This window comes from Gymnogyps californianus, chromosome 11 (assembly GCF_018139145.2).
Source record: "Gymnogyps californianus isolate 813 chromosome 11, ASM1813914v2, whole genome shotgun sequence".
In the NCBI taxonomy this organism is placed as follows: Eukaryota; Metazoa; Chordata; class Aves; order Accipitriformes; family Cathartidae; genus Gymnogyps; species Gymnogyps californianus.
In genome coordinates this window covers 24,250,655-24,272,179 of record NC_059481.1, presented here as the reverse complement: position 1 = coordinate 24,272,179, position 21,525 = coordinate 24,250,655, and the positions used below count along the sequence as shown (strand labels likewise).

Sequence of the window (21,525 nt, the reverse complement as noted above, 5' to 3'; positions counted from 1 at the left end):
TCCTAACGGCCCGGGGGGTTCTGCATCCCCGGCCCCCGCCCCGTGCCCACCGCGGGGTCCCAGGCGCTTCCTGCCCAGGCCGGCCCCGCAGAGCCGGCATCCCCCCAGCATCCAGGGCTGCCGGTGAAAGCTGACGTGCAAGCCTTTATTTACACCCGCCAGGCTTTGCACAAGCCTGCAGACCCCAGCGCTGCCCCAGGCAGCCGAGGGCAGCAGGGCCCCCCCACCAACCCACAGCCCCCCGTCCCCCTCCGCTGCCCATCATACAGGCGCCAGGCCCTGCCCGCGGGCAGCGGCCCCTGCCCCTCACAAGCAGCAAAGGCCCGGCTGGGCTGGCCTGGGGGGGGGGGGGGGGCACGGGGGCTGCCAGGAGGGAGCGTTTGGGGCTGGGGGCCGGAGAGGATGGAGTGAGCGGAGCAGAGGAGTGGATGAGGGTCCAGCCCAGCCACGGCACGGTGGGCTCTGGGAGCTTTGGGCTCGGCCCCCGCAGCCCATCCCGTGCCAGCCGGCCCCGCAGCCAGGCCAGGAGCAGGGTGCGTGGCGGCCGGAGCCGCGCGGTTAGCTGGAGGCGATCTCGCCCTGGAACCAGGCCAGCACCGACTTCTCGTTCTCGTTCACCCATCTGATGTTGGCACGGGTCCTCTCCAGCGCCTGCTCCAGCGCCCGCGTCCCTGAGCCGAAGCCGATGTCCTGGTTCTCTGCCTTGAACTGCTCCAGCTGCCAGGGAGAAGAGGAGCTGGAGCAGGTGTGGGGCACCCCAACAACCCCCAGCAGCACCCCAGCAGCCTGGGACAGGGATGGAAGCTGCCCAGACCCCTGGGCACATGAGGGGCAGGGGCAGGGGCAGGGGCAGGGGCAGGAGCCCCCCCTCCCAAGGGCTGCTAGCAAAGGGCAGGTTGCAAGGCGCCAGCAGTGCAGAGCTGTGCCCCGGCTCCTGCCAGGGCTGGGGGTCGCTGGTGCCTGGTCCCACGGACCCTGCCAGGGTCCAGCCTCACCTGCCGCAGCTCAAACTCTGTGGAAAACCGCTGGGTCACCGATAAAATCAGCCGGGAGAAGGAGAAGGAGCCGCCCCCATACCTGGGAGAGCAGAGGGATGGCTGAGCCGGGAGCCCCAGGCAGAGCAGCACCAGGGGCCAACTCTGCCCCGACCATGCAGGGCCAGGGGAAGGCACGGTGCCACCCCCCCCCGAGGGGCACAGGCAGACGGGGGATGCTGCCTGACCCAGCCAGCCCCCCGCAGCCCCCCACACGGTGCTCACTGGCCAAAGATTGTCCTCCAGTTGCTGCGGATGAAGTCCCAGGCCAGGGGCTGCCCCACCACGTTGCTGGCGATGCTGTTGATGGTGGAGGTGGCATCCTGCTTCCGGATCTTGCTGGGGTCGAGGGTGTACTGCAGGTACCTGGGGGGGGGGGAACGCCGCTGGGTGAGGGGCCGGCAGGGGCAGAGCCGCGGCACCCACCCGAGACCCCGCACCCACCGGTTGAGGATCCAGGGATGGGGGCTGCAGGAGAGGGCTGTGCGGAGCTTGTCAGCCTCGGACACGACAGTGGCCTCTTTGAACCTCTCCCAGATGAAGTCCCAGGCCTCCACCCCGCCTGTGGCCACCGCGCTGCAGTAGATGGAGGAGCGCAGGTTCGGGGGGATCCTGCAGGAGGGAAGAGCTGTCTCAGCCGGGAGCCCCTCATCGTGCCCAGCCCAGCTGCCTGCCGCGGCACCGGGGCACCCTGGGGACTCACGGGTTCTTGGTGACATCTTGCTGCCACTTGCGGAAGTAGTTGGTGGCCAGGTCCTGGCACTCGGTGATGCCGTAGGAGCAGGCTGTGCTGATGGCATTGATCTCGTTGTACCTGGGGAGAGAGGGGCCGCACGGGGCTGGGGACCAGCACACGGCAGCCGGGCACCAACTGGCCGGTGCCGGGCCGCAAGCGGGGCCATGCCCTCTCCCCAGCACACACTGGGGTGACCATCCCAGTGCGGTCAGGGAGGTCCCAGGGGTCCAGCCCGGCCCCGGGGCCGCGGCACTCACTGGTCCATCAGGCCACTGGGGAGGGTGACCCAGCCATTGGTGATGTTCTTGTAGTGGTTGAAGAGGGGCATCACCTGTTTCTGTATGTATTTCTGGGGGGCAGGAGGACAGTCAGTGCCCAGCGGCACCGGCAGCTGGGTGCAGACCCAGCCCCTCTCCCCCGTCCCCCCGGCACGGGGCTCTGCCAAGCGGCAAGACCCGCTGCGGGGCCAGGGCCGGGCAGGTGGCACTGCTCACCGTCATCACCCCGAACACCTCACTGCGGTCAAACATCAGCTGGAAGTAATGGAGGTTGTTGAGCGCCGCCTCCCAGGGCACGTACTGTGTCTCCTGGCTCAGGAACCGCGTGGTCCTCAGGGCCAAGGTCACATTGACGTAATTGGCCCTGTGAGGGGTGAAGGCAGCGTCAGCTCCCCGGCCCCGTGGCTGCTGCCCACTCCCAGGGTGCCCACCCTGCCGGTCCCCCTCGCCCCGGCGGGCAGCTGGCACGGCTCACCTGGCCAGGTTAAAGGCGTCATCGATGATCTGGGCACGGTTGATCACGGGGATGGCCTGGGAGAGGGCAGAGTCAGCGTCTCAGGGCAGCCCTGAGTGGGGTGTGTGGGGTGTGTGGAATGCGTGGAGTGGGGGCCCACCCACAGCCCACGCCCCGGCCCTGGCCGGCCCCGCATACCTGGTGGTTGGTGGAGAGCTGGTTAAGGAGCTGGTCCCAGTTCTCCTGGTTGTAGTTGACACGGAAGTACCCGCTGACGTTCAGGTTCAGCAGGAGCCAGCTGCGGCTGCTCACGTTGAACTGGTTGTTGGTTTCTGGGAGGGGGAGAGGAGGGTCTGCTGCAGCTGCCCCCCCGGCCAAGCTCAGCCCCCCCCCCCACAGGGGACCCCAACCTCCACCGGGGCAGGGGAGGTGGCAGCGAGACCCCCGCTCCCAGCCCGGGCAGGACACACCGTACCTGAGACGTTGGTCAGCCAGTACCTGTTCCCAGTGGTGTCGCGCGTCATCCAGGTGATGGGGACGATCCAGGTGTAGCTGTGCCAAGGACAGGCAGGCAGTGAGACCATTCCTTACCCCCCTGGCCCCCCCCACCGCCGACGGCCTCCCGCCCCACTCACTTGAAGTCAGAGGGTCTCTCCACCACGGAGTTGGGGTCCAGCAGGAAGTGCTTCTGCTCGACGGTGCCGGTGACGGTGTTGACGGTCACCACGGGGAAGCCCATCTGCAGCGTCCAGCGGTCCATGATGTTGCTGATGGAGTTGGGCAGCGAGACATTGTTCTTCCTGACAGCCTGCGGGGAGGGCAGCGCCGTGGGTCACTGGTGCCGGGGGTGCGGGTGGGGCGCAGGGCTCAGCCAGCACTGCAGCCCTCGCCCAGCACGCAGCGGCTGCGTGGCCGGGACCGTGTCCCGCCGAGCAGCCCCCCAGAGCTGGGGCAGCAGTGGGGAAAGGGCTGGGTCGGGGGGAGCAGCCAGGAGGAGCCAGCCCCCTCCTACCTGTTGCAAATGAGACCAGAGGTTCCTGTAGATGGTATTTCCGTAGGCGAAGGTGTGGAGGTAGGACTGTGGGAGAGCACCAGGAGAGACGGGTGAGCAGGTGCAGGACACCCGCAGAGCACCCGGGGAAGCCCCTGCCATGGGACGCCCACCCCGCACTGGGACTCGGTGCCCCCCGGCACCAGCAGAGCCTCACCTGCACCCCCTCCTTGAACACGTCCTCGGTGAGGAAGTCGGAGAGCATCCGCAGCACTGACGCTCCCTGCGGAGACAGCAGGTCAGAGACCCTGGGTGCGCAGGGCACTCCGCAGCCCACCCCACCGCCCCGGGGACTCCCCACACCCGGTCCCCATGCACCCGGGGTTCACGTGCCCACCTTGCTGTAGGCGATGCTGTCGAAGACCTCGCTGATCTGGGCCGGGGTGTTGATCTCATCCTCGGGGAAGGAGAGCGGGTGGGAGGTGGTCAGGGCATCCGTCGCCATCACCGCGTACACCTCGTTCAGCACCATCAGGTCTTTCTGCGGGGGTGAGTGCCAGCACCCGCCTCAGCCCTGTGTGCACCCTCCTGGCAGCGGGGGCAGCCCCCGCGGGTGCCGGGGCGGAGGGGGTACCTGCACCCCCTGCCCGCATCCCCTGCCTGCACCCCCTGCCCACTGGCCCCAGCACTCACAATGTTCCAGGAGGGCTCTGCCGAGTCGGCACCCAGGTACTCCACGTAGGAGGCGAAGCCCTCGTTCAGCCACAGGTCATTCCACCATCGCAGCGTCACCAGGTTCCCGAACCACTGCGGGGGGGACACAGCACCCCGTCAGCCAGGCCCAGCTGGCCGGCAGGGTGGGCGAGGGGCACGGCAGGTACCTGGTGGGCCACCTCGTGAGCAACGACAGTCACCACCCGCTCCTTGTTGCCGATGGAGGAGTAGGCATTGTCGAAGAGCAGCGAGTTCTCCCGGTAGGTGAGCAGCCCCCAGTTCTCCATCGCGCCAGCGTTGAAGTCGGGGAGGCCGACCTGGTCTGGGGATGGAGGGGTTCTGTTGGTGTGCCACTGCCGGGGTGCTGGACCGCCTGCCCCCCCAGCATCTGGCAGCTTGACCCAGTGCCCCGGCCGCCCCGTGGCACCCACCGGCCTTGGGCAGCGGGTACGACGTGTTGTAGTGCTTCTCGAAGAAGTTGAGGATGGGGCCGGTCACTTGGAGTGCGTAGTTGCCCTGGCCCTCAGCGATGGCCTTGGGACGGCCCCAGATGCGAATCTGGAGGGGAGAGATGCGGGGCTCAGCTGCTGCCCAGGCTCAGACCCCCAGGGCGGGTGGGGAGTGCCCCCCACCCCCAGCCTACCAGCACGTTCCCCGTGGTGTTATGCACGTAGCTGAACTGGCTGACAATGAAGGCCAGCAGATAGGTGGACATTTTGGGGGTGGTCTGGAACTCGGTGACGTTCCACAACTTCCCGTCGATCTCCTCCTGCCGGGTGCCTGTGGGGAGCAGAGGGAGGGGGGTCACCCCGCAGCCCTGCCGGGCCCCCAGACCACCCCACCAGGGCTCCCCCCGTCCCACTCACCCTTGGCGGGCATGTTGGAAATGGCCTGATGGTCGGAGGGGTGGATCAGTGTCACCGTGAAGGTGGCTTTCATAGCCGGCTCGTCAAAGCAGGGGAAGGCTTTCCGCGCATCAGCCGCCTGCATCTGCGTGGTGGCCACCACCTTCCTGCAAGCAAACCCCATCAGCACCCGGGGGCCTCTGCAGAGGCCGGCACCCCCCGGGTCCCTCTGCTCACCCTGCGCTCTGCCCACTCCCCGGTCCCATCCCCGCTGGGGTGGCATGTGGATGCAGGGGGTCACAGAGGCTCCCCCACACCCATCCCACCATCCCAGTGGGAGAGGAGCCCCAAACCCAGTCTGTGCCCTCCACCATCCCTGGGCCAGCCCTGCACCCCCGCCGCCCCCAGCCCCCTGCCCTCCACCTACTTGACGCCGGTCTCATCCATGTATTCGCTGCGGTAGAAGCCAGCCAGGTCGTCAGCCAACTCCCCCGTGAAGATGCTGATGAGCCGGTAGCGCTGGCCGGGCTGCAGCAGGCCACGCAGCTGCACCACCAGGTACTGGGTGGGGATCTCCAGCCAGGTCTTCAAGATGGGGGGCACGTGGGAGCCGTTCACCGCCTCCAGCGAGGCGTGGAAGGACCCCTGCAGGGTGTACTCCAGCTTGTTGCTGTGGATGAGGATGAGGTTGGTGGCTTCCTTGCAGACGAAGACCACGCTGCTGTTGCCCTTGAAGATGTACGTGTTGTTGTCATTGGGCGTCAGGAAGGGCTGCAGGGTCACCTCGTAGGACTCCGGCATCAGCGTCGTCGGCAGCCTCCACTGGTTCCAGGGGTTGTTGGGGGCGGTGGTGGTGAGGGGGGCGGCGGTGGTGGGGTGGGGGGCGGCGGTGGTGGGGTGGGGGCAGCGGTGGTGGGGTGGGGGGCAGCGGTGGTGGGGCGGGGGGCAGCGGTGGTGGGGTGGGGGGCAGCGGTGGGGCGGGGGGCGGCCGTGGTGGGGCGGGGGGCAGTGGAGCCAGAATCCGTCACCTTGTTCTTCTCCTGGGCGTACACCACCGAGAGCGCGATGATGGTGGCCACGGCCCCCACGGCCAGCACGATGGCCACGACGGCCACGGTCTTGCTGATGAAGAAGCCGGCTGCCATGGCGAGGCTGCAGGAGCGGTGCTTGTGAAGGAGGTGCTGCCCAGCTGGCACGGCTTTTAGCCTCTCGCTCCCACGAGGTTTATTAGTCCAAGTTAATGGGTGAACTATTAAATGACCATGAGGCTCAGGGAGGCGACGGCCCCTGGGATGAGCTTTCCACCCGCCCGCCTCCCGGCCTTGCAGGAGCACTAACACCCAGTGCCGCTGCAGCGGGGGGTAAAACCGGCAGCTTGGGATTGCACCATCAGGGATGGGCACCGTGGGAGCGGGCACGGGCTGCGGGCCAGGACTCCCAGGATCCTTCCCGAGCACCGGCCTGGCCCTGCAAAAGGAGGGACAGAGCGGGTGGTCACAGCCGGTGGCCACATCCCCGCCTTGCTGCAGGGCAAGGCGGGCGGCCCCGGCACCCGAGCCCAGCCTCTGGCTCAGCGTCACCCTGTTTGCCCTCAAGCGACGGGGTCTGAGCTGCTGCCGGGGGGTCCCAGCTGCCCCTCTGTCTGCGTGGGACCTGCTGCTGGGGCTGAGGGCACGGCGGGTGGGGGCCGGCGCCTGCACCCTGGCAGGGGCACACGTCGCCGGGCTGCCCACGCACCAGGGGAAAAGCGGGAGGGCATGGGGTGCAGACCCAGGGGGTCCGGGCGGCACGGGTGGAGCCCAGGACCGTGCTGGGGAGGAGCCCACCCTGCCCGCAGCCCTCTCAAAGTCCAGGGTTGCATCGCCTGGCTCGCACCTGGAGGTCAAACTCCAGGCCTCGTGAACCCAGCCCAAGGAGGCACGTGCCCGCTGCCACCAGCCGCAGGGCACCCAGCAGCCTGCGCGTGCCACGGGGCCGCATTCGGCCCTCCCGCCAGCCATAGCCCAGGCGAGCTGGGGGTCTCAACCGGCACGGCACATGGCTGGGAGATGGCAGGTCCCACGGGCACAGCCTCGCCTGCACCCCACGGCGCAGAGCCCCCCGACCAGGGCCCTGGCTGGAGCCAAGCAAACACACCAGGGCTCAGGGTGCTGGCATGCGGGATGGGGGCACACGCTTCTCCACGAGAGCTCTGCCTTGGCAGGGGAGAGCAGCCCGAGCCCCCCCCAGGCCATGCGAGTCGGCCCCGGGAGCTCTGCCAGAGGCTTCCCTGGGCTGGGGTGGCAGACCGGGCACTGCAGAAAGCCACGGAGCGAAGTCCCCGTGGAGGGCAGGGTGGGGAGGGGAGGCACTGCGTCTCGCCCTGGTAATAGAAACTCCTCTTCCCAAGATCTGATCTCTCCAGCGGGGAGACATGGGCAGGTCCTGCTGGGAGCAGCAGCTCTGGGGCAAGGGGCGAACCTGGCAAGAGGCTGAGAGCTGTCCTCAGGGAACCATGCCCTGTCCCCGACAGCGCCCAGCTGCACCCACTGGCATCACTGTGCTTGGCAGAGCAGCCCTGGGATGCTGTGGTGTCCCCGGCACGGAGCCCGGCCGTCCCCACGGCCTGGCTGTCCCCCGCTGTGCACGGGGCTGTAGCACAGTCTCACTCTGCCCCGGTCCCTGCCCTCACTTTGGCCAAAGGCACAGGGTTTGCAAACGGCGAGCGCCAAATCATGGCTGGGAGAGCTCCCCCGGGATGGGGGCCACAGCCAGCCAGGAGGGTGCTGGGCACCCCGCACACCCTCCGTCCCACACCAACGGGCACGCTGCGCCCCTGCCCAGCACTGCCCTCCCCACACAGACCCCCTTGGGCATGGTGTGCAGGCACTCACCCCGGCTCAGCCCCTCAGGCACTTCTCCCCGTGAACACCAGCAAGCCCCTGCGCCCCTCCCTGAGCCCCCTCCCCAGGCTGCCTGCACCACCCCATGCCACCCTGCACCCCGTCTCCTCCAGCCCCAGCGCACGCGGGCTCCTGTTCCCCCCACTGCAAAGCCTCTTCCATGGAGCCCGTGCAGAGGGCACACCCGCGTATCCCACGTCCCACACGCAGACACCCAGGGCACAGATGCTGGGCATCACCCACATGGACGCACAGCTCCCTTAAGGCTCTGGCCCCACACGCCCCATAACCCGACACGCACACACACCCCCCAGAGCCCTCCATAACCTCATGCATCCCCATGGACCCCCCAACGCCCCCCCCATCACATATGGGCTCCGTAACCCCCACGCACATGAACCCCGCAGCCCCGAACATGCAAGCCCACAGCCCCACCACTCGCCCCACACCCCACAACCCTGTGCCGGCCCCCGCATGCACCCACACAGCCCCTTCCCCCGCTCGGCCCAAGCCAACGACCCCCCAAAGCGGGGACCCCCAGGACCCCTGGCTCGGGGTCTACCCCCCCCCCCCCGCCCCGGGGGTCTGGGCAGCGGCATCGCCCCCCACTCACCTTCCTGCGCTCAGCCGCGGGGAGCGAGGGGCAGCAGGGCGCCCGCCCGCCCCATCCCCATCGAGGCACCCAGGACTGCGCCTTGCCTGCGCCCTGCCTGCGCCCTGCCTGCGCCCGGCTCTCGGGCGTCTCAGCTCCGCTAGCTCAGCCGCCAGCGGGAGGAAAGTTTCCTCCTGAAGCTCTAAGGGAAGTGACCTGAACCTCCGCGCCCCCTTAACCCCTGGGCTGCTGGCCGGCCGGGGGGCTGCCGGGGCACGTCCCGGGGCGGGGGGGGTCAGGGCAGCGGGGGGGACAGCGGGGCGCAGAGCCCAGCCCGGGTACGGGGGGCTCCCGGCCCCACCACGGGCTCCCACACGCCCGGCGCAGGGACAGGGCGAGGGGTTTCTGCTGGGGAAAGGCGCCTCCAGCCCCGGGCAGAGCAGGACCCCCCCGGGCTGCGGGATCCCCCGGAGCTGCGGCCCCCCCACCGCCCCAGCGGGGAGGTTTTAGTCGGGGATGCACGCCGGGCCCCTCAGGCACTTCTCCCCCGTGAACACCAGCCAGCCCCTGCGCCCCTCCCTGAGCCCCCTCCCCGAGCCCCCTCCCCAGGCTGCCTGCACCACCCCATGGCACCCTGCACCCCGTCTCCTCCAGCCCCAGCGCAAACGGGCTCCTGCTCCCCCCACTGCAAAGCCTCTTCCATGGAGCCCTTGCAGAGGGCACACCCGCGTATCCCACATCCCCCTCCCAGCCGCACGCAGCCTGGGGACCGCCGTGCCCCACTGCTGGGGACGAACCGCCCCGGCCTGCCTGGTCCCTACACCCCGGAGCCCCCCCGGGGTCCTGCTGGATGTCCCCTCCCTCACACCAGCCTTGGCCAGCATACTTATTCCGGGGGGGTGGCAGGAAAGGGGACAAACCATCACCCAGCAGCAACCAAGCCGGGCTGTGCCCCCTCCCCACAGCACCCGGAGCACCCAGGCACACCGGGAATGGTGCCCCTGCTTGGGGGGTGCCCCCCACGGAGCCCCCCAGCGCAGCACCCTGTGCCCCAGCCCCACCTGGCCCCCCCTGCCCTGGCAGCAGTGGGTTCAGAGACGTCCCGGTCCTTATAGGCAGCCTGCAGGGCTGTGGTCGGGGCACAGACGGGTTTGCTGGGTGCAGCACCCTGAAGCAGCCGGTCCCCAGGGTCCCCCCACTCAGGGAGTGACCCAGCACAGCCTGGGCATGGGGCCAGGACTCAGGCTCGCCTGGTGCTTGGCTGGGTGAGGGTAAACATTTGTCTACTGTACGGCAGGTACCTGTGGAGGGACTGGGCCGGTGCCAGGCTCCATTGCCTGCTCCCCTCTGCCTCGCTGCTGGACAGGGGGGCCTGGAGTTGGGGGACACACTCCAGCAAGCAAAACCCATCTGAGCTCAGCAAAATCCAGCACCCATCGGTGCCAAAGCGCAGCCTGGCTGGGGACGGGTGACGGGGCTGGGAGCCAGGAGACGGGTGCCAGCCCCAAGACCCAGCCACAGCTCTCATCTCCAGACCACACAGGCAGCTCGGACAGGAGAGCGGTGAGCCCCCGAGCAGCCCCTGCCCTCCACGTCTCTACACATGCTGCATCCCCCCAGCTCGCCTTGGGGTGCGGGAGGGGTCTGGTGACCCGGCCGCGGCCCCTTGGGGCACACAGGGTCATTGCCAGTGCCGGGTGCCTCACAGCCCTGTCCTGGGCGGGAACACTGCTGCCCGCAGCAGGAGCCAGGTCTCACCTTCAGCACGGCCTCCTCTCTCTGCTCTGCCAGGTCACTTGGGGCTCCTGTCCCCAGGCAGGACCCCGGGGTAGCCAGCATGCCAGCCCCAAGGAGCCAGGGCTTGTAGGGCCACCTCTGCCCCGGCCAGGCTGGGGCTGCTCCCGCACAACCCCGTGGCCGCTGGGGTCAGGGCTGCAGCCCTCCTGGGTGCGGAAATGGGGGTCCAGGGATTTGGCCCGGCTCATCCTGGGGTGAACCACCCCATCGTCTCTGCCGTCTTCCGCACAGGCGAGGGGAAAGGGAGTGGCCGGGAGCAGCAGAGGAACTCACCCTGCCCCAGCGCGGTCCTCAGCCTCCCGCAGACCCACGGGGCCAAGGCTCTGGCAGGATGTGGGAAGGGACAGCGAGGCCAGAGCCATTACCGGAGGTGGCTGTGCACAAACATCTCCTCACTGCAGAGGAAGCACGCGTGGCCAGACACATCCTGCACCACGGACTGCCGTGCCACAGCACAGGACTGGACGCAGGCACGGCCCATGGCAGCCAGGGCCGCCTGCCCCAGCCCGACCCCCCCCGGCACCCCCGTGTCGCAGGCCTGGAGCAGAGCGGGACGCAGGCACCACGCCGAGTTCCTCGCCACGGGGCAAGCCGGAGTTTTCCCCTCCGACTGTCCCAGTGCCTGCCAGACCCCGGGTCCCAGCTGCAGGATGCAGCCCAGGGCACCGCTCACCTGCTCCAGCAGCTGACAGGAGGAGGAGGAGGAGGAGGAGGAGGGCTGGCAGAGAAGAGGAAGGTTGCCCAGCTCCTTGACCTCCACGAGCCACTGGCAGTGGCTCATGGCCAGCTGGGGAAGGGTTAAGCTGCAGGGAGGGGAGACAGCAGGAAAATTCCTTCCAGGCAGAGTCACGGTTTCCCTGCCAGGGGAAGTGGAGGCAGAGCCCGCGAGCGCAGCTGGCCTGGCTGCAGGAGGGGAAGCAGAGGAAGGGGCCCCGGAGCCAGCCCCGAGGCTGGCGGCCAGATGGAGCCATGGCAGAGCTAGGGGCCCGGGGCACCCGGCTCGAGGAGCCCCACTGCTCAGGGACCTCGCTGCCTGGCCCGTCCCCCGTAGCCATGCTCAATCCGACCCCCAGGACCAGCCTCGCTCCCCCAGGCCTCGGTGGGGGGGACACACGACACTAGCCCCAGCCCCACAGCCTCCACATGCCCCACCGAGCCATACGGGGCTTGCAACTGCCCTGCCTGAGCACGGCCCAGGGATGCTCTGCAGCAGAGAGAAGGCAGGAAAGCTGGCAGGAGGGCAGCAGGCACTGGCAGGTTGCAGGCTGGTGACCCTACCTCCAAAGGCCCAAAGCAGGGGATGCTGTTGTTGCCTCCCTCCTGCCTGCTCCGGAGAGCAGGGCAGGGTGCAGCCAGGGACCCTGCCCCAGAACCCACGCTGCAGCAACCCCAGCCCTCCCCGGGGTGGGGTCCAGGGCCCCATTTCCCACCCCCATGCCCGGGCACCAGCCTCTGCCAGCCGAGAGCCCCCCGGGGCTGCAGCCGCCCCACGAGAGCTGCGCAGAGGCCCCCGGCCCCCAGAGCCCGCTCCCGGTGCTCCCCCCCCCCCCGGGCCGGGCCAGCAGCACCCACGGCAGACACAGACACAGGTTCACACAGTGGTTTATTAGGACACAGGGACATGCTCGAGGAGGCCCCAGCCTGGCCTGGCCCCAACCCAGCTGCCAGCCCAGGCAGAGGCAGCAGGCAGCTCCCTTCCCTCACTGCCGGCATCTCCCGGTCCAGCAGGTACCACCCGCGCTGGCCCCAGCTCCAGAGCTCGCAGCAGCTTTGATGAGCAACCCCGACCAGGCTGGTACCAATCCCAGCCTGGGGTGCCAGATCCAGCGAGCAGGACCAGGGCGGGTGCGGGGATGCTGGGCAGGGGACAGCCCAGCCCAGGGGGGACAGTGGAGATGACAACCTTTGGCTTCTGCGGGAGCCATCAGCTATAGATGCATTTTTACAACTGGGAATCCCAAGAAGTTCTGGGAGAGGCAGGACCTGGCTCTTCCTCCCACAGCAAGGACAGAGGCTGTGCATCCACAGGGAGGGAGGAGAAGAAAGGCCACCCTTGTCGTTGGGAGACCAGAGAGCAGAACCGAGCCCAGGTCCAAGGTGACGGACAGGCGGACAGCACCACCCCGTTCTTGCCAAGCCCCATCACCGCTCCCTACCCTCTGCCGGCCAGCCCAGGCACCCCGGCAGCACACCGGGCCCGCTGTGTGCCGCACGGGCAGAGACCCACAAGGGGCAGGGGGAGGCGAGGGGAGCCCAGCTCCTCTCCCCAGCCAGCCCAGGCCACGGCCCGCGTGCGTGGGCAGCCCTCCCCGCCGCGGGACGCTCACATGAACTGTGACAGGTTGGGCACTTTGATGTTGATGTCTCCGATGTTGATGTTGCGAGGGATCTCTGGCAGGTTGATGTTCTTGACAGCCGAGACCGCGCGGGAAGGAGCGGCCGAGAGGCCTCCCTGCCGACGGGAGGGACCAGTGACCGCCAGCCCCTCGCCCCCGCAGCCCCCCTGCGAGGGGCTCCGGGCTCCTCCCGGCTCAGCCCCGCACTTTGCCGCAGGAGCATCCCCGAACCGAGCCCTGTCCCCTGCTGCCCTGCCTCCCCCAAGCCCCAGGGCCTGGCCATGTCCCCCCCAACACGCGGCTCGGCACGGGTGCACCCGGGGAGCAGCCCCCCCCCGCCCGCCTCCCGCCCCGCTGACGGACCTGGACCTATTAATAGCACAGGATTGGGAGCGGCAGGGGCAGCGCGATGCTCGGAGCACAGTGGCACCTTCACAATGACAGTGCAAACAGGGGCAATAAACTTTCCGCTACCTCAGGTTATTAATCTTGATAGGCACAGCCATTACCGTGCTCGGGCTGCTCCCTACGCTCCTGAACAGCACGGAGCACAGCTGGGGAGGGGTGGCCCCAGCCCCCTCCCCGAGGACTCAGGCAGGCAGAGACCGGGGATACTGGGGATACCCCATACACGCCAGCTCCAGACCCCAGGGGCTGCCCCCCCCCCCCCAGCCTGGAGTACATCAGCCTCCCGCGGGGGAGAGCCGCAGCATCGCCATTCACCTCTGCCTTCTCCAGCTTGCTCTGGGCCTCCACCTGCGCCACGATCTCGTTCATGTTGGTCTCCAGCACCATGCCGCCTATCACCACCTCCTGCAAGATGTGGTGAACCTGCGAGGGGAGGGAAGGGATGGGACGGGAAGGCTGCGAACCCAGCCCAGCTCACGGACCGGCTGGGAGCGGCAGTGGCCACAGTGTCTGCAGGCTGGTGTGGAAGCACATCGGGGGCTGGCATTTCCCTGAGAGAGACGCAAATCCAGCCCCATCCTCCCCACAGCCCCAGCGGCTGGCTGCCCGGAGAGCAAGAGGGCGGCCATGGTCCTCAGCACACAGGGGGAGTCCCGCAGCCCCACTTACTGCTTGTACCTCTGCTCTAGAGGACACCTACCACAGGGGCCGCAGCGAACGTCGCCCACCGGACCGCCAGGCACAGGGCAGCCCCCGGAGAGGGGTCCGACCCGGCCCACTGGCATACCCTTGCCTGTGCCATCTCTCACACCTCGTCTGAAGTTTGATCCCTCCCTGGGCCGGGACCCAGGTCAGATCTGGGAACAGCTCCCTGCCTAGAAAGCGTGCTGGAGAAGAGCCCACAAGGCAGCAGAGACCCCAGGGCCTCCCGCAGCCACCGGGCAGGACACTTCTTCCCAGAACCAGTTTGTTCTACCCAGAAAGCCAGGCCAGAGCCCAACTTCTTTGCTTTCTCTTAGGAAAGACGGGCCTGTGACACACGCACAGAAAAAGCACAAAGCTGCTAAGAGAGTCTGCTCCCTTCCCCAGGGTCGGCCTGGGGCCAAGGATGAAACAGAGCAGTCTCAAGGCAGCCAGCGGCTCCCTCCTGGCAGCCCCCGCCGGGGAGGACTGGCGATACCCGGCAGCCACAGCAGGAGAAAGGGCCCGTCGTGGTTTGCAATCCCAGAAAACAGGAACAGCCCCAGGGTGGCAGCTGGGCCGTGCGGTGTGGCTGCGAGCCACCTTCTGCTCCGCCGCCCCGCACAGCCCAGCCTGCCTTGCGAAGTCAGCAGCTCCCAACAACCACCCAGCACAGATAATGGATTTATGGGTCTCTGGTTACTTCCGTGAAATAGGCTATTCCTGGAAGATAGTTAAGTTGTTATATCGTTTTATGGCTTCATGAGGGCTTGTTGCACTCGTAAACACTGTGGCAAATACTGCCAGGGCAATGTTGTGAAAAATAAAGCAAGCTAGAGAACCTGCTAGAAGGCGGAAACCCAGCTTTGTGCAAAAGCCTGATGCCCCCACAGGGCTCCCCACGGGTCCCGTCCTGTTCCAACAGCGCCAGGAGCAGCAAGGTGTGTGGGACCAGCACTGCACAGGGTGAGCCACGGGTGATACAGCACTTTCCCGGGCCACCCGCAGCACTGGAACCGCTGTCCTGCACCACAGCCTCAGCTCAGCCCAGCCCCAGCAAACACCGCACCGGACGGTGCTAGCAGCTCCCTGCAACAGGAGAGCATCTGGGCTGCAGGAATGTTGTTCCTTCAAGATCTGGCTTCACCCCAAGTTGGACCAAAACCAACAGGGCAGAAGTCCCAAGAAAGCTTTGTTTTCCAAATCGAAACACAGCACTTCCTGAACAAACCATGTCCTCTCCGGGACCCCACAGCTGCTGAGCAAAACTCACGTTCTCCTCCAAGGTATGAAGAACAACCAGGGGCTGGGCAACAACCTCCTCTGAGCCTCCCCACGGCTTCGTGGCTCCGGCCTCCCCTTGCGAAAGAGGGATCCCTGCAGCTCTGAGGTTGCTGCTCCCAAAGCTGACAGCCTAAAAGCACTGGTGTCACTGGTGCCCGAGAACCACAGACCCGACGGCCCCATCCAGCCGCCTGCTGCAAGAGCAGGGACCCAAAACCCACAGCAGCTCTCATTTCACAGACCCTGTGCTGCATACAGAGTGTAAGGTGTATCTTAAGGCAATAATAGAAAATCACAGGACCCAGACAAAGCTGCACCCAAATCCCAGCCAGAACCTGCTGGGTTGGGGATGTTCACAGCCAAGGTCTCTGCCTGACAAATCAGCGCCTTCCCGTTGACGCTGGCCTCATTTCCCCTGTTCTAGTCGGGAACTCACAAACTCTGCAATCCATCTGCCAGAGCGGAAGGTAGCACCGTGTCCTGCACGGCTCTTGACAAACTGAAGTCCCAGAGGCAGGGTGCCGTGGGAGCGCTGGGGCAGTGTCACAGCCGCAGAAAGCCCTGCCCGGGCATCCAAGGGGCAAGACCCGTGGACCAGCAGGACACGTCTGCGTATTCCCAGCACCCCTAACACCGCCCGTCTGCAACCAAGCGCTTGGGAGCACGGGCACTCAGCATGAACACATCTGAGAAATAAATACATGCCAAATATAGAAAGAGAGACAAGAAGACCAACTGATAGTGGCCAAGGACTGAAGTCAAGGCCGGGAAGCAGTGGGAGCACAGGACGGGCAGTAAACAAGCCTGACTAGTAGGAGAGCCTCGGGGTGACCGAGCCCAGGGTCTCCCCGATCAGAAACCTTCCTGACTCCTGTCTCCTTTGAACCCTTTGCCTGGCAGAAGGGTTCAGAGGAAGGGCGATCCGTGCTACTGCTGGCAAAACAGACAAGCAACAGGGTAATCTTTTCTGCCTGTGGGCTGCGGATTGAGCGTAAAGCTGCCAGGTCTTGGTCACATCACAAAATAAGTAACTGAGAGTGCATCCTCCCCCAGATGCGGTCAGAGGTGATCTGGGTGGCTGCCGTCACTTCTCCCGCAGGTGGTACTCCTTCCTTCTGACTTTCTCCCTCCTCTCCTTTTGCTTGCTTTGATAAGAACACTTTTGCTGACGAGATAATCAACGCTATAACATTTCTGAAAGTTTACAGCTGGGCAAATTATGAAACCAAAGTCTTACTTCACCAGTTGCTAGTACATTCAGCTGATCTAGATCACCTTCCAAGATTTGCTAACTCCATTTCTCTGCCAGAGTTCATATGTTGGAATCACCAGAAAGGGAACATTTTACAGCCTTATTGATTTTTTTTTCCACTCCTCTTTTTTGTTGGCAAGTTTTGTCTTCAACAAAGCAAGAAAACCCTTATCGAGACAAGCCCTGCACACGTCAGCTAAGTCTCTCCTTTCTCTAAGCATAGTCCTGGCTATCTTCAGCCCCATCTATGAGATGATCAAAGAGGACAGGCTTCTGCCCAGAAACTCTGTCCAGCTAAAGAGGAAGAATTAAAGGCTGTGGCTCAAACGAAAGTCCACCAAACACTTTGTGTTCCAAACACTCCCATTGTTCCTCCCCTTTTGTTTCCCTGCAGCTCCAGTAAAATGTTAACAAGACTCCCAACCGGTCCCACAGTACAGCGAGAAGAGACAGAACACCCCTGCGCAACACCAGAGCCTGCCCAGCTCCATCGGTGCTGGCCCGTGCAGAAGACCAAGAGCGAAGCCTCAGCGTGGATCCCGGTCGCTTGACCGCACGGTGACCCAGCGTCGGTGGCTATCACCAGGGCAGCCCCCGCACCCCCCCCATGGCTGTGCTGCAGCAGAGAGCACAGCCCCGCAGCAGCAACGCAACGGGGCGAGCGCTGAGGGCCGAAAGCCAGCTTACCCATGGAGGACTCGGAACAGAGCCCAGCAACTCGGACCTCTTGTCGGGAAGACACGATGCGAGTGGTTTACGAAGACCCCAGGCTGACAACTTCCCTACCCAGGACTTCAATCTCTTCCCAAAAAGCGACCCGTAACATACCAACAGTCTCTCCTGAAAGGCTCCAGAGCTCAAGGCTGGGCCAGCTCCTGCCCACAGGAGCGCAGGCTCGAGGGAGGGCAGGGCTCTGGGGCAGCCAGGCGCTGCGGGGAATGACGGTGCTGGCCCGGAGGAGCACACAGAGCCTACAACCCACCTTGTCCATGTGGAAGATGAGGTCCAGCTCACAGACGTTCTCAAAGCACTTGTCCAGCGTCTCCACAAACACCTGAGGTGGCAGGAAGGGAAGGTCAGTACAGAAGACCACCGCAAGATGCTTCCCGCACACAGCCCCAGGGCCTGCAGGCGAAAAAGCCGCAGCCCCGACCAGAAACTTGTTGCGCCCCAGGGTGCCACCCTCAGCGGGGACAAAACCCTCTCAACAACCCCATCTCCCTTCGATCATAGGGAAGCGCCTGTTCCCAGGGCAAACACAGGCAGGCCCAGCCTGGGGGCTGCCCGGACCCCCAGCACCACAGCAGCAGCAGCGTGGGGTCGGGGATTGCCACGCGGGCACTGGTGCCAGTCCTCACTACGCCGCAGAAACCAGATGGAGAACCTCAGACCTGCTCGAGGAGGGAGCTTCTCTGGCAAGGGGCTGCAGCTGGAACGAGAGCCTGGCGCTGGCTGGGCCGGCTGCAAAGGGAGGGCATGGTGGGTCCAACCTGGGCAGCGTGGAGGGCTCCTCCTCTGGCCCCGGACAGGCTCCCTCGCAGCAGCGGTGTGTCCCCGCTCGCTGTTGTCTTCAGACGCTGCCGGTGCTGCCCGCACACCCAGAACCCTCCTCAAGGGGCCCAGCACAAGGTCAAGGGCACCGAAACCCGGGGCTTGGCTGTTCTGGGGGAAACAGCAGCCCAGGTGTCGATGTCCCGATCCCCTGCAGCGCTGGGACAACGGCTGCATTCGGGGCAGGGCTGCAGCCCACCAGAACAGCCTGAAAGGGGCCGAGTTATGGGAACCGCATGAGCACAGGGCAGGCGACCCGAGCAGGGCAGGCGGCTCCTGCCGCCTCTTGCGCCGACACTCTCACACCTGCCGTTAGCCACATTTAGCAAAGATCCCTTTATATGCAGTGTTTGAACACAATTTTTAAAATGCACTTGTAGTTTTGGGCCCCTCGCTACAAGACAGACATTGAGGTGCTGGAGCGTGTCCAAAGGGCAATGAAGCTGGTGAAGGGTCTAGAGCACGTGTCTTACAACGAGCAGCTGAGGGAACTGGGGTTGTTTAGCCTGGAGAAAAGGAGGCTCAGGAGAGACCTCATCGCTCTCTACAACTACCTGAGAGGAGGTTGTAGCGAGGTGGGTGTCAGTCTCTTCTCCCAAGTAACAAGTGATAGGAAGAGAGGAAAAGGCCTCAAGTTGTGCTGGGGGAAGTTTAGATCGGACATTAGGAAAAATTTCTTCACTGAAAGGGTTATCAAGCACTGGAACAGGCTGCCCAGGGAAGTGGTTGAGTCACCATCCCTGGAGGTACTTAAAGACTGTAGATGTGGCAATCAGGGACGTAGTTTAGTGGTGAACTTGGCAGTGCTAGGTTAACACTTTGTTTGCCGATGATACCAAACCGAGTGGGGAAGTGCACACTTTGGAAGGGAGAGCCACCCTGCAGGAAGACCTGGATAGGCTGGAAGAGCGGGCTAACAAGAACCTTATGAAGCTCAACAAAGGCAAATGTAAGGTCTTGCGCCTGGGAAAACATAATCCAGGAGCGCAGCACAGGCTGGGATCTACGCGGCTGGGGAGCAGCTCTGTGGAAAGGGACCTGGGGGTCCCGGTGGCCAACAAGCTCAATATGAGCCAACAGCGTGCTGCTGCAGCAAAGAAAGCCAACAGGACGCTGGGTTGCATCAGCAAGGGCATCACCAGCAGAGACGAAGAAGTCATTATCCCACTCTACTCGGCACTTGTCAGGCCACACCTGGAATGCTGTGTTCAGTTTTGGTCCCCGCTATGCAAAAAAAGACGCAGACAGGCTGGAGAGGGTCCAGAGAAGGGCCACAAAGATGATCCAAGGACCGGGAAGCCTGCCATATGAGGAAAGGCTGAGAGAACTGCGTTTGTTCAGCCTTGAGAAAAGAAGGCTTAGGGGAGACCTTATCACCGTGTTCCAGTATTTAAAAGGCGGCTACAAAGAAGATGGAGACTCCCTTTTTACAAGGAGTCACATGGAAAAGACGAGGGGTAGCGGCACAAGTTACTCCTGGGGAGATTCTGATTAGACACAAGAGAGAAATCTTTCACAATGAGAACAATCAGCCATTGGAATAATCTCCCCAGAGAAGCGGTGGATTCCCCAACATCGGATGCTTTTAAGATTCGGCTGGACAAGGTGCTGGGCCATCTTGTCCAGCCCGTGCTTTTGCCAAGAAAGGTTGGACCAGACGAACCTTGAGGTCCTTTCCAACCTGTACTCTGTGATTCTATGATTAACGGTTGGACTCGATGATCTTAAGGGTCTTTTCCAACCTACATGCTTCTATGATTCTATTTTTTAAAGAAACTCATTCGGACTGACTTCCCCCGCTGCTTCCAGGTGTATCGGCTAACGCACGTGCAGCTCCCCCCCCCACGCACACATCGCAGCCCCCTGAACAGCTTCTCAGGCGCTTCCAGAAGGGCCGGCACAGAGATGCCACAGACACAAAGTGCACCTGAACGGTGTCGGGGCCAGGCCGCCCGGCAAGGACTGCGCTTCGGGGAAGGCAGCTGCTGGCCGCCCTCGGGCCGCAAACCTCACTGCAGAGAGACCGACCTGGATGAGGTCCAGGATGCCCAGCTCGCTCTCCGAGGAGTCCACGCAGAAGACGAAGTACAGCGTGGCGTAGTGGCGGTAGATCAGCTTGTAGTCCGAGCCGCCAAACAGGCTGCGGAGACAGGAGGAGAGGTGAAGGGCTTCAGGAGGGGGGGGGGAACGACGCAGCCCAGGCGCTCCCCCCGGCCGAGGGGACAGCCCTGCACGGCCCCCCCCTCGCAGGAGGGGCAGAGGGGTTACCTGCCGCACTCCAGGAAGTTGCAGATGTGGTCGTCCCGCTTCAGCACCAGGTGGAAAGTCTCTCGGATAATCTGCTGCTGGACCTCCTCCGCCTGCAAGGAGGCGAGGGCAAGCACCCATGGGTGCACGGCCTTGGAGGCCCCACGTGCCCTGCTCTCCCCCCCTTGCCCCGAGGGATGCCATGAGCTGGCAGCCCCGGGTGACAGGCAGGTCCCAGCTCCCCGCCAGCCCTGGCACCACCGGAGCAGCCGCGGGGGCAGCCACGGGTGACCCTGCCATGGGGCATCCCGAGGGACCAGGCCAGGGTGCTGGGCTGATGCAGGCAGGGCTCCCCAGCCCCACAGCGATCGCCCCTGCAACCCGGGGCCCCTCACAGCCCCAGCCGAGCCCCACTGACACCCCCCAGCCCCACACGGGCCTGGCTCCCCCGCCCCAGCCCCACACCGGGCTCCGGTACCCGCTGCCACCAGCCCCACCGGCAGCCCCGTCCCCGTCCCCCGGGCCCCGCACCAGGTGCTGGTAGAAGCGGACGAGCCGCGGCTTGCCGTGGTTGTTGAACACCAGGATGGCGTTGATCATCCCGGCGGCTGGACGGGCCGGGCCGGGCCGGGCCGGGCGGAGAACCGGGAGCAGAACCGGGGGCCGCAGCGGTCGCTGCCTGCCCGCAGGAAGCCCCTCACCCGCCCCGGAAACGCGGCGGCGGCGGCCGGCAACGGGGCGGTGCTCCGGCCCGGCCCCCGGGGCACGGTAGGCTGAGGCCGGCTGGCCCCGCGGGGACCCCGCGCCCCCGGGAGCAGCCGGGGCCCGGCCTCGGCCCAACAGGCAGTGCCGGGGCTCGGGGACCGGCCCGGGGACCGGGGGAAGCGGGGGACGCTCAGAGCCGCTTCTCGGGCGGTGCCCGGGCGGGGACGCAGCCGTTCTCCCACTACCAAAGCCGGGGGCTCCCCGGGGCCGGGCTGCTGGAGCGGGGCCTGCCCCGGCCCTCTCCGGGACAGCGACAGCCACCGGGGCAGACCGGGGAGGGACCGGCCGTTCCTCGTGGTCTGCAATAGGGCAGGGCAGGGCACGGGCAGGTCTGGAGCCGGGCTGCCCCTGCCCTTGCCCCTGCCGCTGCCGCTGCCCGCTCCGGGAACGCGCTGCCGGGGCCCGCACCGGGCTCCGCCACCGGCCCCGCCGCCCGCTCCCCGCCCGCGCCGCCAGGGGCGCACCAACCCTAGAGCGACGGGAGCCGCGCAGGGGCCGCGCCACGGCGGAGCGAGCGGGAGAGCGCGCAGGGGGCGCGGCCGCTCGCCGGGGCGGAGCTCGGCGGCAGACCACGCCCTCTCTTAAAGCGCCAGCGCCCCTGCCTGCTTCGGGGCGCGGGGGAGGTCACCGGCGGGGCTGCTGCCCCCGGCACCCAGCGGGGCGGCCCGCGGTTTTCCC

General features: G+C 65.8%; 2 protein-coding genes across 8 annotated transcripts; both read right to left on the bottom strand.

Annotated features, from left to right (window-relative positions):
- Positions 1–130: 130 nt before the first annotated feature.
- On the bottom strand, positions 131–8,582 carry ANPEP (alanyl aminopeptidase, membrane). Its single transcript, XM_050903474.1, has 22 exons — positions 8,548–8,582; positions 6,001–6,519; positions 5,480–5,908; positions 5,074–5,219; positions 4,851–4,987; positions 4,639–4,765; positions 4,375–4,529; positions 4,187–4,300; positions 3,891–4,034; positions 3,711–3,776; positions 3,515–3,580; positions 3,138–3,310; positions 2,978–3,054; positions 2,701–2,834; positions 2,524–2,579; positions 2,265–2,412; positions 2,028–2,119; positions 1,738–1,848; positions 1,479–1,646; positions 1,260–1,400; positions 996–1,077; positions 131–717 (listed from the first exon to the last, which is right to left on the bottom strand). Exons 2-22 carry the CDS (start codon positions 6,195–6,197, stop codon positions 559–561), a joined length of 2,922 nt encoding a protein of 973 aa, XP_050759431.1. The 5' UTR covers positions 6,198–6,519; positions 8,548–8,582; the 3' UTR covers positions 131–558.
- A 3,333-nt stretch (positions 8,583–11,915) lies between these two features.
- Positions 11,916–21,195, bottom strand: AP3S2 (adaptor related protein complex 3 subunit sigma 2). 7 transcript variants are annotated; one of them, XM_050903591.1, is made up of 6 exons: positions 20,614–21,195; positions 20,104–20,195; positions 19,864–19,975; positions 17,267–17,338; positions 13,383–13,490; positions 11,916–12,808 (listed from the first exon to the last, which is right to left on the bottom strand). In XM_050903591.1, exons 1-6 carry the CDS (start codon positions 20,680–20,682, stop codon positions 12,647–12,649), a joined length of 615 nt encoding a protein of 204 aa, XP_050759548.1. In that variant the 5' UTR covers positions 20,683–21,195; the 3' UTR covers positions 11,916–12,646. The 7 variants fall into 7 exon arrangements, with proteins under 7 accessions (XP_050759548.1, XP_050759551.1, XP_050759550.1 ...); XM_050903594.1 differs by having other exon boundaries at positions 11,916–12,775; positions 13,371–13,490; positions 20,614–20,800; XM_050903593.1 differs by having other exon boundaries at positions 11,916–12,775; positions 20,614–20,797.
- Positions 21,196–21,525: the final 330 nt, after the last annotated feature.

Coding starts and splice junctions, on each gene's coding strand:
- AP3S2 (XM_050903591.1), bottom strand. CDS start 20,682: ATGATCAACGCCATCCTGGTGTTCAACAACCACGGCAAGCCGCGGCTC. Junction 13,491..17,266: donor TCATCTTCCACATGGACAAG/GTGGGTTGTAGG, acceptor CTCCCCTCGCAG/GTTCACCACATCTTGCAGGA. Junction 12,809..13,382: donor GCAAGCTGGAGAAGGCAGAG/GTGAATGGCGAT, acceptor TGCGGGGGCGAG/GGGCTGGCGGTCACTGGTCC.
- ANPEP (XM_050903474.1), bottom strand. CDS start 6,197: ATGGCAGCCGGCTTCTTCATCAGCAAGACCGTGGCCGTCGTGGCCATC. Junction 4,530..4,638: donor GTACCCGCTGCCCAAGGCCG/GTGGGTGCCACG, acceptor CTCCATCCCCAG/ACCAGGTCGGCCTCCCCGAC. Junction 1,849..2,027: donor CCCAGTGGCCTGATGGACCA/GTGAGTGCCGCG, acceptor CTCTCTCCCCAG/GTACAACGAGATCAATGCCA.